This window comes from Suricata suricatta, chromosome 7 (assembly GCF_006229205.1).
Source record: "Suricata suricatta isolate VVHF042 chromosome 7, meerkat_22Aug2017_6uvM2_HiC, whole genome shotgun sequence".
NCBI classification, from domain to species: domain Eukaryota; kingdom Metazoa; phylum Chordata; class Mammalia; order Carnivora; family Herpestidae; genus Suricata; species Suricata suricatta.
In genome coordinates this window covers 2,825,018-2,839,684 of record NC_043706.1, presented here as the reverse complement: position 1 = coordinate 2,839,684, position 14,667 = coordinate 2,825,018, and the positions used below count along the sequence as shown (strand labels likewise).

Here is a 14,667-nt window from a genome sequence, read left to right as displayed (position 1 = left end):
ACTCGTTCGTCAACGACATCTTCGAGCGCATCGCGGGCGAGGCGTCGCGCCTGGCGCATTACAACAAGCGCTCGACCATCACGTCGCGCGAGATCCAGACGGCCGTGCGCCTGCTGCTGCCCGGCGAGCTGGCCAAGCACGCCGTGTCCGAGGGCACCAAGGCCGTCACCAAGTACACCAGCTCCAAGTGAGTGTGCTGTTGAGGCTCTATCCAACCCAAAGGCTCTTTTCAGAGCCACCTACATGTTCCGAGAAAGCAGCTGTTCTAATTAGTAGGTCTCCTTCCCTTTAGACCTGTTGCTTGGGCTCAGACAGTTTGAAAAGAACGGGGAGGAGCGCTTGACGTTAAGTCGTCGACAACCGTGGTTGGGGAAGCATTTAGGCTCCTTGTCCTGCGACTTTAGTTGTGTTCCTTGACGCTGTTTGGGAAGGGGTTTATTTAAACTTTGTCCCTTGCTATAGTCGCCGAAATGTCGCCTTTGGTTGTTTTGTCATTGGGCCCCTGTCCTTAAGCCTTGGGGGTTGGCTGCAGAGTCCCAACGATGGCTGACCTTCCCGGGGGGCGGCTCCCTAATTTCCCTCTGTTCCTGAACTCGGCGGCGTCATCCTCATCCCCCGCCCCGTTTTTTTTCTTTGTCCTCTTTTGGAGACTGGTTTTCTACCTTCGTGTTTGGAGGCCCTTAGAGTGGCCCGTTACGCTGCCTTGTCCTCTTCTGCCATCTTGTGGCAAAAAAGCGGAGGCACGGGTCTAAGGCTTCCATTAAGGGGCGGGGGGTATGTAGAGTTAACTATTTCTGTCCCCTTTATATGCCGGATTTAATGAGTTTCCTCAACAGTCACTCCTAAGCGTGATAGGAAGCCGTGGTGAGTATTGCCGTCTGGCTAAAGCTTAAAAAATAAAAAAGGAACAAAGACCAAAATTCTTTGCGCCCTGAAATCAATTTTAAGGAAATAGAGCCCTAGAATCCTGCACTCTCTATTTCCGGTCTTCAAAGTAGCCAGCCTTTGCGACCTGTCAACCTAAATACCGGACAGAACACAAACTCCTGGTCTTGTCGGGCCGCCCTTTGAAACCAGGTCAGGATTGAGGAATATGACGACACGTGACTTACGCTGCACTTTTCCCACCAGAACAAACTTGGAACCCTGGTCATTTGGCAGGTCCCTCTGGCCTTTGAAATACGCCTGTTTCCCCCCAAATCTGACTTGCCCTCTTTGCAGGTAGCCTTTTTCCTTCTAGATATTTCTGTCTTATAGTCCTCCATTTGACACTCCCACTTCCCAATCAAGTCCTAACATTCTAGTAAAATGCTTGCAGTAGTTCGTTGCCACAACAGAATACCATTTATTGTGTGGTTTCAACGACACGTATTTATTTTCTCACAGTTCTGGGGGCTACGAATCCAAGATCATGGTGTGTGCAGGGTTCGCCTTGCTCCGCTTCCCCCTGTGTCCTCGTGCGCGCTTGTGTGTGTGTGTGTGTGCACGCCTCTGGTGTCTCTCCGGGTCCGCACAGCAGTCCTATTGGATCAGCACCCTCCTTATGACTGCATCTAACCTTAATTACCTCTTAAAGGCCATGTGTCCAGATACAGTCACACTGTGGTTAGAGCTCAAATATATGAACTGGAAGGAACACAATTCAACCCCTAACAGCGTGTAATAAGGCCATTTTCCTTGCTTTGCTGCCAACCTTCTAGTCCAAATTGTCTTTCATGAAAGGCGTCTACACTTCGCTTGAAGCGCCGCTTACAAGACAGCCACGCTGTGCTCTTCTTACACCCAAGGTTTCAAATTAAATGCTCACAGAGGCACAGCCCATAACAGCAACCCTGGCGCAAAATTGGAAGGCACGCCTCACAGGCACGTAAAATGGGGCTTTCGCTCTTTCTCTCGGAGCCCATGGACTTTTCACCCCAAATGTCACTTTCCCGGTTTTAATGGCACATCTCACTGTCCTCTCACGGCTGCTACCATGCCAGCCGGCATCTGCACAAGAAGGGGACCAGCGGGAATGGCAGGTCTGAAGAACGTGAGGCCTGTGCAGCAGACTTCACCTGCTTGTCACCCTGCGGGGCTGCCAGCCCTGGACAGCGGGCCTTCCAAATTTTGAGAGGATATGCATTTGAACATGGAATATTCTAAATGTCAACACAGGCAAGTAATAAAGCATGTGTAACGTAGTGCAGATGAAAGAAAAACCATCTGCACGCTTCCCCAAACCCTTAAGCTCACAGTCGGAGATCTCTGATCATTAACAGAGACTCCTGTGCCCGTGACAAGCTGTCCCCTACACTTCCCCGCCACCAATGCCCAGAGGTCCCCAGCTTCCTAACTCCTCCACGGAAAGGAATCCGTTCCTCACTCGGAAGGTCTGGGCAGAGCGCGGGGTCATGCACACCACAGGCTTTCACTAGCTACTTTCTGCCAATTAAATACATGATAAAGAAGTGAGCTAAAAGCGAAAATTTTAATTCTTTAAGCTTGCTGCCAGCAGTGAAATAAAAGTGGTGAAAGGCAGGGTTGTTTATTGTGGATTGACTAGTTGCCTGGTTAAATAAACCCATTCATGTCTGGATATATTTGTCTCACTGTGGTATCTTCTCCTCCACCTACTTTGCTTCAGTCCAGCTTTTTCTCAGTGACTGTCCCCATCTCTCCCGGCTTATGAAGAATGAAAGCAAATGGACGGACGGAGCCAGGGGAATCCGAAACAGCCGCATCTTTCCCCTTCTGGAAACGGCCCACCCTGTTCCCTGAACTCAGCCGCCCTTCTCTTTAGTCTCTTGTTTCCTGCTGTCCATTTACACGAGACACAGTCTCACACATTCTGTTTAATTCATCTAGTGAACCACTGATTTTATTTTATGTTCTTTTTGATTTTACTTTACCTTCTTGCTTTGGGAGCAATAAGAACCAAATTGTCTTCTGATCAAACAAAGAAATATCACAAAGGCAAAGGTTTTGAGGTGACAAGGAGGTTGGAATGAGCATCGAATTCCTGGGGCAACACAGTGTGAAAGAGAAAGACAATCATTGGCAGACTTAGAATCTAAATGTTACTTTCACAGGTCAGAGGAACAATCCGCAGTCGACGTCTGAAAATCCTTCATCAGAAACGTTAGTGGCCAGGTCCATTGATGAAACCTTACAGGATCGGGCCCTCTCTGCAGCAAAGAAGGGGCTCCCTCTCTCCTGCACTGACGAGGGGCTGGTTTTCAGGGACAGGTGCTGGTGTCCCACTACTTGTTACCCGCTGATAAAAGCAGGCCTGGAATGAGATGCCGGGTGGAGAAGTAAAAAGGGGATTACTAACAAAAGGGTGAGGAGCTGTCAGAATAAATTACCAACTACTTGGAAGTGGATGGAGGGGCCACCAGGGTGGCCTTTCGGTGGCGCACTGTGGCAGCCTCCAGGGTATGTGACCGGTGGAGGGGGCCTTTGTGATCGCCTTTGAATGATCAGGCTATTTAACACCTCGACAGACATAGAATGTCAGTGGTGGACAATAAGAACATCTAAATGATTCCAGGTGATGAACGGGGAAAGGAAGGCGGGGACGAGCGAGCTGGCCTGTCTCATTGTCCTTCCCGAAGCCCGTCGAATGGACGGACCCGCGGCGCTGCAGGAGGACTTGGCTCCGCACAAGGAAATTCTGCGGTTTGGAAATCTCCGTCGTCCTCATTCAAAGCCATCCAGGGAGGACTGTGATTGAGGACTCGTCCTTTGAGGAATCAGAAGGCTGGAGTCTCATCAACCAGGCACGTGCCGGCGGCAAGGCCTCTCCTTTCTGGCTCTTTTACCAGACTGTCTGATCCTTTAACATAAGTATTGGGCTATCTAAATAAAAGCCTTCATACCAGCTGTTCCCAGACTCTTTGCAAATACACATTATTTATTTAAAAAGTGGGAGATGCGCACATCGAACTCACGGCGTGCTGTCCTGAGAAAGAAGGCGGAAGGCCCGGAATGCAGTTAGAGGGCTTCGGTTTCAGGTGGGCTTCTTCCCCCTTCAAATCCCTTTAAATGTAAAAGAGATTCCCAGTGAATATGCCACAATGTTAGATCATAGATCGCTTTTGTGTGGTCATTTTTGTATTCTTCCCTGATTTTTTAAATTTAAGAGAAGGTGATGAAAAATGTCGGATATTGGTGTTTGGTGTATTAGAAATGGTCGTTTTTCACTTTTCACAAACTTACCAAATCACCAAAACAGACCAAAAAATCTCCGTTCATGTGAACTTACACCCCAGGGCAGAGAAAATATATACGATAAAATACATCACAGACCATGTGCTAAGGAGAAAGGGGGGCCAGGAAGTGGGGGAGAGATTGTTGGGAAAGTTGTCATTTTAAATACTCCAAACTGTCCTTAACTAAATTACCAAAACGGACACAGGGTTTTTACGGTTCTTTTGAAATCTAAACTTACAGTCTTACAGTCTTACCACATGATGGTAGGTAGAGATGCCACCCTTCAGCTGATGGGTTCGCTCTGCTCTCTGAGCTGGGGCACCTGACTTTGCTTAATTAGAAACATTCTGATTCGTGGATTATTGTCTCCAAAATCCTTCCCCTACCCAAACATGCCAGGGCTTTCACTAGACACTGAGGGGGAAAATTCGGTTCTCAATGCATCTTTTTTTTCCTTAAGGGAAAAAAAAAAAAAAAAAACCTAGCTAGCAGAGGATGGTTTCGATCCATCGACCTCTGGGTTATGGGCCCAGCACGCTTCCGCTGCGCCACTCTGCTAGGCACGCTGGTGGGCCTTTAGATAGGTCACTTATTCAATTTGCCTTGAACGGCTGCTGCTTTTGTGCTCTTTTTCTAAGATAACTGGATTTTTCCCCCCAAGGTTCATTTATTATTCATGCTTCCAAGAGGACAATGAGCCCAGAATACACTGACCCCCAAATGTTCTGAAAGCAAACAGCTGCGCCCCTCCTGCCCCGCTGAACTAAGCGGAAGCGAGTCTCCACGTCGCAGTCCTACAGTGTACTAGTAGCCCCCAAAATCCAGCGTAGGAGGCATCCTACGTCTGCACGCACGGGAACGATTTTAAAAACCGTTAGGGTCGAAGAGAAAAAGAAACACACCGTTCCAGGGCGCTGCATTGGCCGGGAATCGAACCCGGGCCTCCCACGTGGCAGGCGAGAATTCTACCACTGAACCACCAATGCACGACAGGAAGCCGCTTCCGCCAGCATCACAAGTGGCTGAGGAGCCGTAGTGCTGACAAAGGTATACGTTGTTTTCTCGGTTCGTGTTCTGTTATTGACTAGAACCCGGTAATGCTCCCTCTCCCCTCTTTTCAGGAGAACCTCACCTTCGTTGCAAGTTTTGAGACCCGGAGGCCGGCCGAGCGGGGGCAGCATGGTGGGACCTCCGGCTACCTGGTGGCAACGCGGTGGGGACAGCGAGGTCGGGCCTCCGGGGACGCAAGCGGGGAGCGGAGGAGGAATGGCCCGATGGCGCCCTCTGCTGGCCGTCCCGGAGAAAAGGCAAGGTGAGGCTTAGGCGGCCTTCGGTTGCCATAGAAACTCCTTTAGCGCCTAGGGCACAGAGGTCTTCAAGAAGGGTAATTTCCAAAAACCAAAGACAAACCAAAAGACCAGGTACTATTATAACTCTTATACGAATATAAAAGTTTTGAGACGGTTTCTTAGAAGATTTCATTTAGCTCCTTCCCGAGATAACTGATGAGCGTTTATCCCCGGTTCAGAGACGTCAAAGATGGGATGGGAGACAGAATTCCATTTTCCAATTGTTTTCCGTTGCTACCAGTTACCGATCATTTAGAGTTGTAAATAGGCTCCGAATCACGTGACACGAAGGGTGTGCCGAAATTCTCTGAAGCAGATTTTCCTGCGGTCTTTTCCTTTTTCGGGGAGATTCGGTCCAAGCCTCAGGGCCCCAACACACAAGATAAACACCCCTTTAAAAGCTCACGGCTGCTCGAAGCCAAGAGCCCTGTTTGCGGTCGCTGACCACATCCCGAAGTCCAGGGCGGGGAGTGGGGGGTCCTTAACGCGTGGGTTCGCAGCCCCCTGAGGGGACGCGGTGGAACAGGGGAACGTTCTCCCTGGAGGCCTGTGCACACTCACACACACTTACTTGGCGCATGAGCCCAGGTGTGGGCCTGGCTGACCCCTGGGGCTCTTTTACCGGGAAGCGTAAGGAGCCTCCTGCCCGTCCCTTCATCTCCACCCCTGCGGGCCCAGGCTTCCGGCTTAGGGGCTCAGCTAGGATGGGGGGGAGGGGGGCGGGGGCGAGGAGATCACGTGCAACTGGGTGTAGATGAACCTGACTCCTTAAAGTCACGCACAAGCCCCTACCTGCCCGCTACACACCCGCACCCACACCCACACGCGCGCGCGTCCTCATCTGTCCCCGCCCCGGTCAGGCATGAGCTCTTCAGAACCCTCCAGCCACAGGCCCAGAACCGGCGCTCAGCGTCCCTTCCTTGCGACCAGCACGCTCGTCCCCCAGCGAGCCAGCCGGTCTCTCCCCGCCTCAGTGTCTCTCGTCCTCAGGAGTCTCTCACCCGGAAACCGCACGTCGCCGCGCCACCGAGGCCTTTCCGGAACACTCTGTGGCCGCACACCCCTCCCTCGGCAGCACCCCCGCCCTGTCCTGCGCCGCCTGGCGCTCGCGCCCCTCCGGCCACGCCAGCACTGGCACCCAGGTCACGTGCCCGGTAGATGCTGCAACCGGAGAGGTTGGGGCGTTTCGTTCCCGCGTCCACAATTCGGAAACGAGGAGGCACCGGGCTGCTCCGTAGGCGGCTCCCGGCGGCCTCCAGGCGCGCACTTGGCCTCGAGCCTGGGGTCGCCGCGCAGCACACCGGGAAGGGCACGGCGTCGCCGGCTCCCCGTCCGCACCGTTTCCCGCTTCGAACGGCCGCGGAGTCCGATCGCAGGGTCTCGGGCAGGGGCTGGTCGGAGCCCGCGACCCTCGCCGAGGCCACCCCCGAGGGGCCGCAGCCGGCGGGCGGGGCGGGAAGTCCCCGCGCGAGCCGCGGGGGGCGTGGACGCCGCGGGCAGCCACCTGGCAGGAAGCGGGTGACGCCACTCTCGGCAGACACCCCCGCGAGGTTTCAGGGTGACGGGGCTCGCGGCGTCCAGAGCGACGGCCAAGAAAAGATTCTTGAAGAGGTCTTTGGTGCAAAAAGGTGACTTTATGAAAGCGCAGGGACAGGACCTGTGGGCCGGCCGGGCTGCCCTGGGGTCGTGCCCTTGAGGAGGGGGCGCGGGGCACGCCGAGGGCCGAGTGCCGGCTAACAGCCCCCCTCCCGAGGGGGCCTGTGTGCTACCCCGAAACAAGGAAGGACAAAACACCGAATGATTAACCTGAAAAGCCTCCACCAGTTTACCCGAGAAGCCAATCCCGTCAGTAGCCTCAGGTCCCTGAAGTCTTCACACTAACGCTCTGTGGAGGGAAAACCCCCTCTGCTGGGCCGTGGCCAGGCCTCCAGGCTCGGGAAGTAGGACACACTGTCCTCAGTTCTCGGCACTGTCCTGGTGTCTGAAACATCCTTAGCCGACTTCTGCTCCCGGAACGCTGGGAACAGGGGTCTCGATGAAGCCCCAGGAGGACGTGCCGGACAGAGCCTTCCTGGTCATCGGCCAAGGGCGTCAAGCAGCCGCCGCCCGGAGATCTGCCCCCGCACCGCTGCAGGCTGTCCCTGCTCTGCCCGCTCTGTGTCTGTGTCTGTTGTGCTGGGCAAACATTTACTGCTCACCAGACCTTCCCGCGCTCTCCGGGCTCGTCAGGAGGGTATAAAATAGGATGCGGGTCCTAAGGAAGTTTGCCGTTAGCCCTCAGCTCTCGGTCCGGCTCCGTCTCTCTCCGGACGTCCTCGTTCCCATTGAGGGGCGTCCCTTCCCATTCGCGGGGTTTGCGAACGTCCCTGTTTCCTCTGGTCCTTGTGTCTCCCTCGTCGGCCCCCCAGGACCCGAGAACTTGTCACACTCCAGTAAGTCCTGAGCATGGGAAAGTCTCTTTGGAACTCCGCTTTTGACTTTATCTCCTCCAGCTCCACAAAACGGTCACACACTCACACACACACACACACACACACACACACACACACCCCAACCCCAGTGCAGCTCTTCCTGCCCAGGGTCCTGTCCCCGTGCTTGAATAAAATCCCCTTTAAAAATTTCTTTTGTTTCATATTTTATTTATGTTTGAGAGAGAGAGAGCATGAGAGGGGTGAGGACCAGAGAGAGAGGGAGATACAGAATCCAAAGCAGGCTCTAGCTCTGAGCTGTCAGCACAGAGGATACAGGGCTCGAACCCGTGAGATCATGACCTGAGCCAAAGCTGGACACTTGTATAACTGCCAAATGGCCAAATGGTTCCGGAGCGACTGACCTTAGGCCTTCTAGTTTAGAGGGGAAACAAAGCCTGTCATGGCGTCTGTTTGGTTCAGTCTTACAGGGACACTTACCTCCTTGCTCAGGGCGAGAAGCAGATTCAGAGGGACCTTTTTGCGCTGCCTGTTTCTCAAGCGCTTCTAATTCAAAACTATCCATGTGTCCAAGAGGCATAATTTGACGCGGCCCATTCTGTCCCCTTCCCAGTGGCTCCCACAGACGTTACAAAAGGGTATCTGGAAACCGGAACTATTTTTCACTCCTCTCTCTCAAGGACCATGTCGAATCTATCAGTAAAGAGTGTCAGCTCTCCGCAGACTATCCTGTTAAAATGGAGAGGCAATCTTGCCCGGTCAGGCAGGAATTTTCTGGTGACCACCAGTGAGGGCATCTCCACCCCCCACCTCAAAGCAAAATGAAGTCATTTGCAGGACAGGGCCCTCTGCTTTGGCCCCTAAGGGCAAGTGACCTTGCTGCAAACAATCTTTCCTTTTGCCAATAACGTGGTTGCCCCGCCCGCTCCTTCCGGTAGAAGCCCCCATTTGTCCGCCTCCCCAGAGCCCCCCTCTACCTGCTGGGTAAGATGCCGCCTGAAGGATGATCCACTTAATAGAGCCAATTAGATTGTTTAAAAAGCCACCACCACCACCAGGCCCCAAATGACATCACTTAGCTTGAAGGCCCAAGTCAGGAAACCAAGACCTTTGACCAGCCAACATGGAGGGGTTTTTTGTGTGGCTTATTTTTTATCAGAACTAGAGAATTTACTGATAGATCACTTCCCCTTAGGAGGGCGGCCTTGCCTCAACGATGCATTCCTTGCTAATCAATTCATTCCTTCCTCCTTTCGCTTTTGTTCTCTCCCTTCCCTTCCCTTCCCTTCCCTCCTCTCCTCTCCTCTCCTCTCCTCTCCTCTCCTCTCCTCTCCTCTCCTCTCTTCTCCTCTCCTCTCTTCTCTCTCTTCTTTTCATTTCTCCCTTCTTTGTTTTTTTGTTTCTTCTCTCTTTCTACCTTTAAAACACTTTTACTGGGGCACCCAGGTGGCTCAGTTGGGTGAGCCTCTGACTTCAGCTCAGGTCATGTGCTTCCGGAGGCCAGCTCCGGCTGGGCCAGGGTCCCTGAAGGAGGCAGCGGCGTCGGTGACAATGGGTTGAGAGAGGTCCACACAGTTTCTTTCTTTCTTGGTCACCAGCCTGGCATCATCTCCGGCATCTCTCTCTTGCCAGGTTTTGTGCCTTTATTTATAGATTTTTGACGTCAAAAAAGTGGAGTTTTTACACATACTTCTCAGTGATAAAGATGCTTTGAAAAGGGTGCAGAAAAGCAGGTTTTCCAGAGGCGTTTTTGCAGAACTAGTCTAATGACAATGAGGTCATTTACACATCATAGGATAACAGGATATTCTAGGTGAAAAGCAGGTAACATACACATTTGTTTGAACCGGCAGCAAATCTCACAACTAAGAAGGTAGCAGGATATTTTCAGTGAGAAGCAGACAGCAATTACATTTTATAACAATCACGCTAAGATTCAGGCCTAAACAAGGCTAGGAGGCATTCTATTTGGCTCTCAAGAGGAAGAATGTCTTCCGGATGGTTAGTAGGTAAACGTGTCAACCTTGCTCTTTGATGTTGAAGGTGTAAGCATCATAGGCGCCCTAGACGCGCGGCCGTTGCATATGAGTTTAAGTTGTAACTACTCTTACCCATCCTCCCAATGGACAGTAACTTATGCCTGGCTCTTGGTTGTTTCCTATTCCTAAGGTGGGCTCTTTTTCTCTGGGCCAGAGTAAATTTTATTCTTATGGTCTTTAATCCCTTAGGAGAGCATTTTGACAACAGCTGCAGTGCTCTGTGTCAGTTCCTCTCTATAGAGGTGAGAATATGCCTCTTCCCATGAGGCATCTGTGTGGGGAATATCGGTCTGACTTGGAACACTGTGAGGCCTAATCAACAGCAACAGGCTTAATTTCACATGAGCTGTAGTAGCAGAAGGAGATGCCAGCTTCCGCCTCTCATGGCAGGAGCCCTGCAACGTCTGCCATTTCCATCCTGTGACCCTGTCATCCAGCAAGGCCTGTGCGGCTCCCAGCAATGTGCTCCCGGTTGGTGAGTTCGAGCCCCATGTCCACTCACTGCTGTCAGCGCAGAGCCCTTATGGGCCCCTCTGCCTCTCCCTTGCTTGCTCTCTCCCCGAAGTAAATAAATATTGAGAAAACAAACAAAAACCCTTTTATTTAGCTCATGGGACCTCCCCTCTACCTGCTCAACGGGATGTTGCCCAATTCGTGAAACACTGAACCAAACCAATGAGATCTCTACATTTACTCGGCTGAAATTTTATCATTTAGCAATATCCAGAACCACTGCTCACTGCCTCTAGAATTACCCTCTGGTCCCTGCCACCAGCATCTCTCGCCTAAATGATTGCAAATGCTACCAACTGCTCTCGCTGCTCTGTCTTACCTGCATTACGGTCAATCGTGTCCCTCCTCTAGTCAGACCATCTCACCCATCGTAAAAGACAAACCGAACAGTGACCCATCCTTCCTTAGGTGAGGACAAAACTTTCTTCCCTCTGCCCTCATAGATTCAGTACCTGGGATGTGTCAATTAAGCTGACAAAAGACATTAGCAGGAGAAAAGTCCTACAGGTTTTATGCCCGAATCCGGCTCCAGCAGGTCCAGGGGTCCCTGAAGGATGGAAGGTGTTGGTGAAGAGGAGTGAGAGGGCCTCTAGGTTCATCTGACCACCAGGCAGGCGTCTCTCTGTCGGTTTTTGTGTCTTTATTTATAGGTTAAGTGAGGACAGGACATCAGCAGGTGGAACTTTTACAACGAACCAATCTCTGTGATAGGACGCTTTGAAAAGTGCACAGACACAAGATTTACAGAGGCGTCCGGCAAAACTATCCTCATTAGAGTGCGCAGGAAATTCTACACCTAAGAGGAAGGCAGGATATTCTAAGTGAAAAACATACCTATTTTTTTATATCAATGATGCTAAGATTAAGTCCTAGGTTGAGTGACATATAGACAGGTAGGGAGTCATCCTGTCTGGCTTGCAAGGGAAAGAAAGTATTTGGACTAATGAAGAGATTGTGTAAACCGTTTTGTTTAACGCTGAGGCTGTAAATACCAGAGGGGCCCTACGTGTGTCAGCCCTTAGGTAAGTGTGGGAGCGGCAAAGATTCAGCTGCTCGGCCTTTTGCTAGCCGGATATGTCACTCCCTGAGGGGAGTTGCAAAAATAGGCAGGGGGGCGCCACTCCCTGTCAGAGGAGAAGCCAGAAGATCAAAGATCAATCGCCCACAGGCAGGGTGGTATCGGCCCTTCCGTGCTGTGCTAAAAACTTTAGTTTATTTCCCTCTTTACCCTCGCTTTAATCCCTTAACCCTGTTTCCTGGCAACCGACCTAGGTCAGCTGCCTTGTTCTCCCGCCTAAAACCCTATAAGACACAGTGTTTTCTGAGTAAAGAAGAGGAGGCTTGATCAGAAGCCATGTGCTGTCTCCACTCTCTGCGTCTGCCTCCTGCCCTTTCTCCCCCTCCCTCACGATCAAGAACCCGGGAGGACTCACCGCCCTGCTGGCCGCGCGGGACACAACATATAAGGGCGTGTTCTAGCGACCCTGACCCATCCTCATCATCGGTCCTCCTTCCGGATGTCAGTGAAAGGGAAGGTATTTGTGGCTCCCATTAACAAAGGTGTATGTAGCACTCGTGGCCGGTCCTTGTCTGTCTCTTATCTCTGACTGAGGCACTTCTTCTCTGGGCCAGAGTTAGTGGTAACTCTTCTGTTCTTAGCCCCCCTCATGTCTTGGGTCTGCAACGCTCATGAGAAGAACCTTTTGGCAAACATCTGCAGCGCTTTGATCTAAAATCCCTTGCGCAGGGGCAGGAAGACGCTTCCTCTCATGAGGCGTCTGTGCGGGGAACATCGGTCTGATGTGGAACGTCGTGAGGCCTAATCAATACCAGCAGTCCCGTGCCCAATAGGAGCCGGTAGTAGAAGGGGACACCAGTTTCGCTTCAGGGCAGGAGCTGTGCAGACTTCTGCCATTTCCTCACCGTGACCGTGTCATGCAGCAAGGTAGGCGCAGCTCCCAGCTTGGAATAACTCTCCAAATGACTTAAGTCACCACTTTAAATACCTCCCCAGCTGCCGACCAAAACCATGTTGGGGATGGAGAGGGAGGCCAGTGACCGGAGACGTTCAGGTAAAGCACAGTGAACAAGGACAAGGTTATTATGCCGATTTGAGTCAATACCCCCTCCCCCACTAAGTGTTCCTGGAGATTCGGGCGTCCTGGTTTTCAGGGTGCCCTGAGGAGACGCCCTTACAAGGTGCAGATTTCCTTTATGAATGTGAATGTCTCTTACAAAAGGGTAACTTTTAATCAGTTTTCAGAGTTTCTCCTGTGGCTGTACTTTCTCAGAAATAACTAACTCAGTGGGCGCCTGGGGGCTCAGGTAGTTCAGCATTTGGCTCTTGATCTCAGCTCAAGTCGTGATCTCATGGTTTTGTGAGTCCAGAGCCCCACTTTGGGCTCTGAGCTGAGAGTGTGGAGCCTGCTTGGGATTCCCTCTCTATGACCCCCATCCCCCACCAATTTGTGCTATCTCTAAAAACAAATGAACGTAAAAGAAAAAAAAAGAAATTAATTAAGAAAAAACCCAGCTCAATATAAGCCTTATGCCTAAAAGGCATATTTTGAGGTGGCAAATACGGCTCCCCTTTCATACCCACACACCCTAACTGCTGGGCACTTGTCTTTCACCAGGAACAACCCCTCCCTCCGCACCCCCTCACCCTCGCCCAGCTTGTGGCCTCATGGCCCCAGGTCGTGGCTGAAATGTCACATTCTCAGGAATGCCTGAAAAGTTTGTGTTATACCCAAGTTTCCCATATCGCCCCCAAAAACCAGAGACTGCCAGGAAGACTGCGTCACGCGTGCAAAAGCAAAGGGCTCTATTACGAATTTAGCCTAAGCTCGGGCTCACAGACTTTATAGGCACAGTGGATTCATGCTGTGAGCCCGCCCGGAACATGGTGGGGTGGGGGCAGGGGGCTGGGAAGGGGGTGTTACAGGAAATGGTGCCACAGGTATATTGACAGCAGGTTTAACCATTCATCGATACTTTGGGTGGGGGGCACTCACAACATTTAGAGTGTTGACCAATCACAGAGCGGGCCCAGGACCCACGCGTAGGGCGTGACCAGCCTTAAGCAATAGGGGATTATCTTATAGCCTCCATCTTTAGGCCCGCCCTTAGAAATGTCAAAGGTGTCAGCTGGCCTTTCCTGATTGGGCGTTACAAGGGCGGTCCCTCCTTCCTCGGGCAGCGTGTGCCCTTCTGTTGCCTCAAAGAGTCCGTTTCAGACCTGCGTCCTTACATTTGCACCACCTCCCTATCCGTTCTCCTGGCTTTCTTTCTTTTCTCCTTACCTGTCACACACTCTTGTTTCTTTTTGTCTCTCTCCCCTTTCCAAATTACACATACAGATCTCACCTCCATGATGACATGGGGTTTTGTTTGGTTTCTCTTGGCTGTGTGCGGGAGCGAAATCTGCCACCCCAAAAATGTCTATTTGCATGTGGATTATTTGAGACAGATTATTTTTAAGAAACACAACGGTCAGGACGAATCTTTGAGCTTCCTTTCATTGCCTGAAAGAACTGGAGGTAGAGGAAGTGCTCCAGGAAGGAGCCCTCAACATGGACACTGATGAGGGAGCCAAAGGGCAAAGAGCCAGCCAGCAAACCCTGTCCCCTCCCCGCCTCCCACCCCTTCCCACCCGTCCTTCCTGTCGCCCCCAGGTGGAGAGTATGTGACCTTCCGCAGGCTCTCCTGGCTGCCCAAGAACAAAGGAAAGGGGAAAACAAATGCTTATGGGACAGAGATCACAGTCCTGCAGACCTGAGTCTCCATCGGGTTCAAATGTCTCACTAAATGACAAGAAAAATCAATCTTACCAATAAACTCATCTCCAGAAACCTATAGTTTGTTTGCTGGAGCCCTGGCCTGACCTCCCCCGCCCCCATAGGGCTGCGGGGAACAGAGGCAAGCAGGAAATGGTAAATAAGATGACATCTCCTCATAACCTGCAGCCCTACGACAAATACTTAGGGCATAAACGGAGGCTAACTTGTCTCCAGGAAGCCGCTGCTGTCCTGACCTTACTGCTTTGCCAGAGAAGAAAACAACCTTAGCCTGACCACAGCCAGGTCTCCAGTAGCTTCCGAGTTGTCGTAGCATCTGAAAGTCCTTTTGGAAGCTCCCCTTTTA

At 51.7% G+C, this 14,667-nt stretch overlaps 1 protein-coding gene and 2 non-coding genes across 3 annotated transcripts in view; 1 reads left to right on the top strand and 2 right to left on the bottom strand.

Moving 5' to 3' along the window:
- The window catches only part of LOC115296496 (histone H2B-like), a 5,956-nt gene extending 296 nt beyond the window's left edge, over positions 1 to 5,660 (top strand). The window contains exons 2-3 of the mRNA XM_029944952.1: positions 1 to 187; positions 5,316 to 5,660. Of these exons, the coding sequence (XP_029800812.1) occupies positions 1 to 187; positions 5,316 to 5,517 (389 nt within the window). The 3' untranslated portion in view covers positions 5,518 to 5,660. The remainder of the gene's footprint in view (positions 188 to 5,315) is intronic.
- On the bottom strand, positions 4,681 to 4,752 carry TRNAM-CAU. The gene has a single exon. It is a non-coding gene; the product is annotated as a tRNA-Met (tRNA).
- On the bottom strand, positions 5,110 to 5,180 carry TRNAG-GCC. The gene has a single exon. It is a non-coding gene; the product is annotated as a tRNA-Gly (tRNA).
- Positions 5,661 to 14,667: the final 9,007 nt, after the last annotated feature.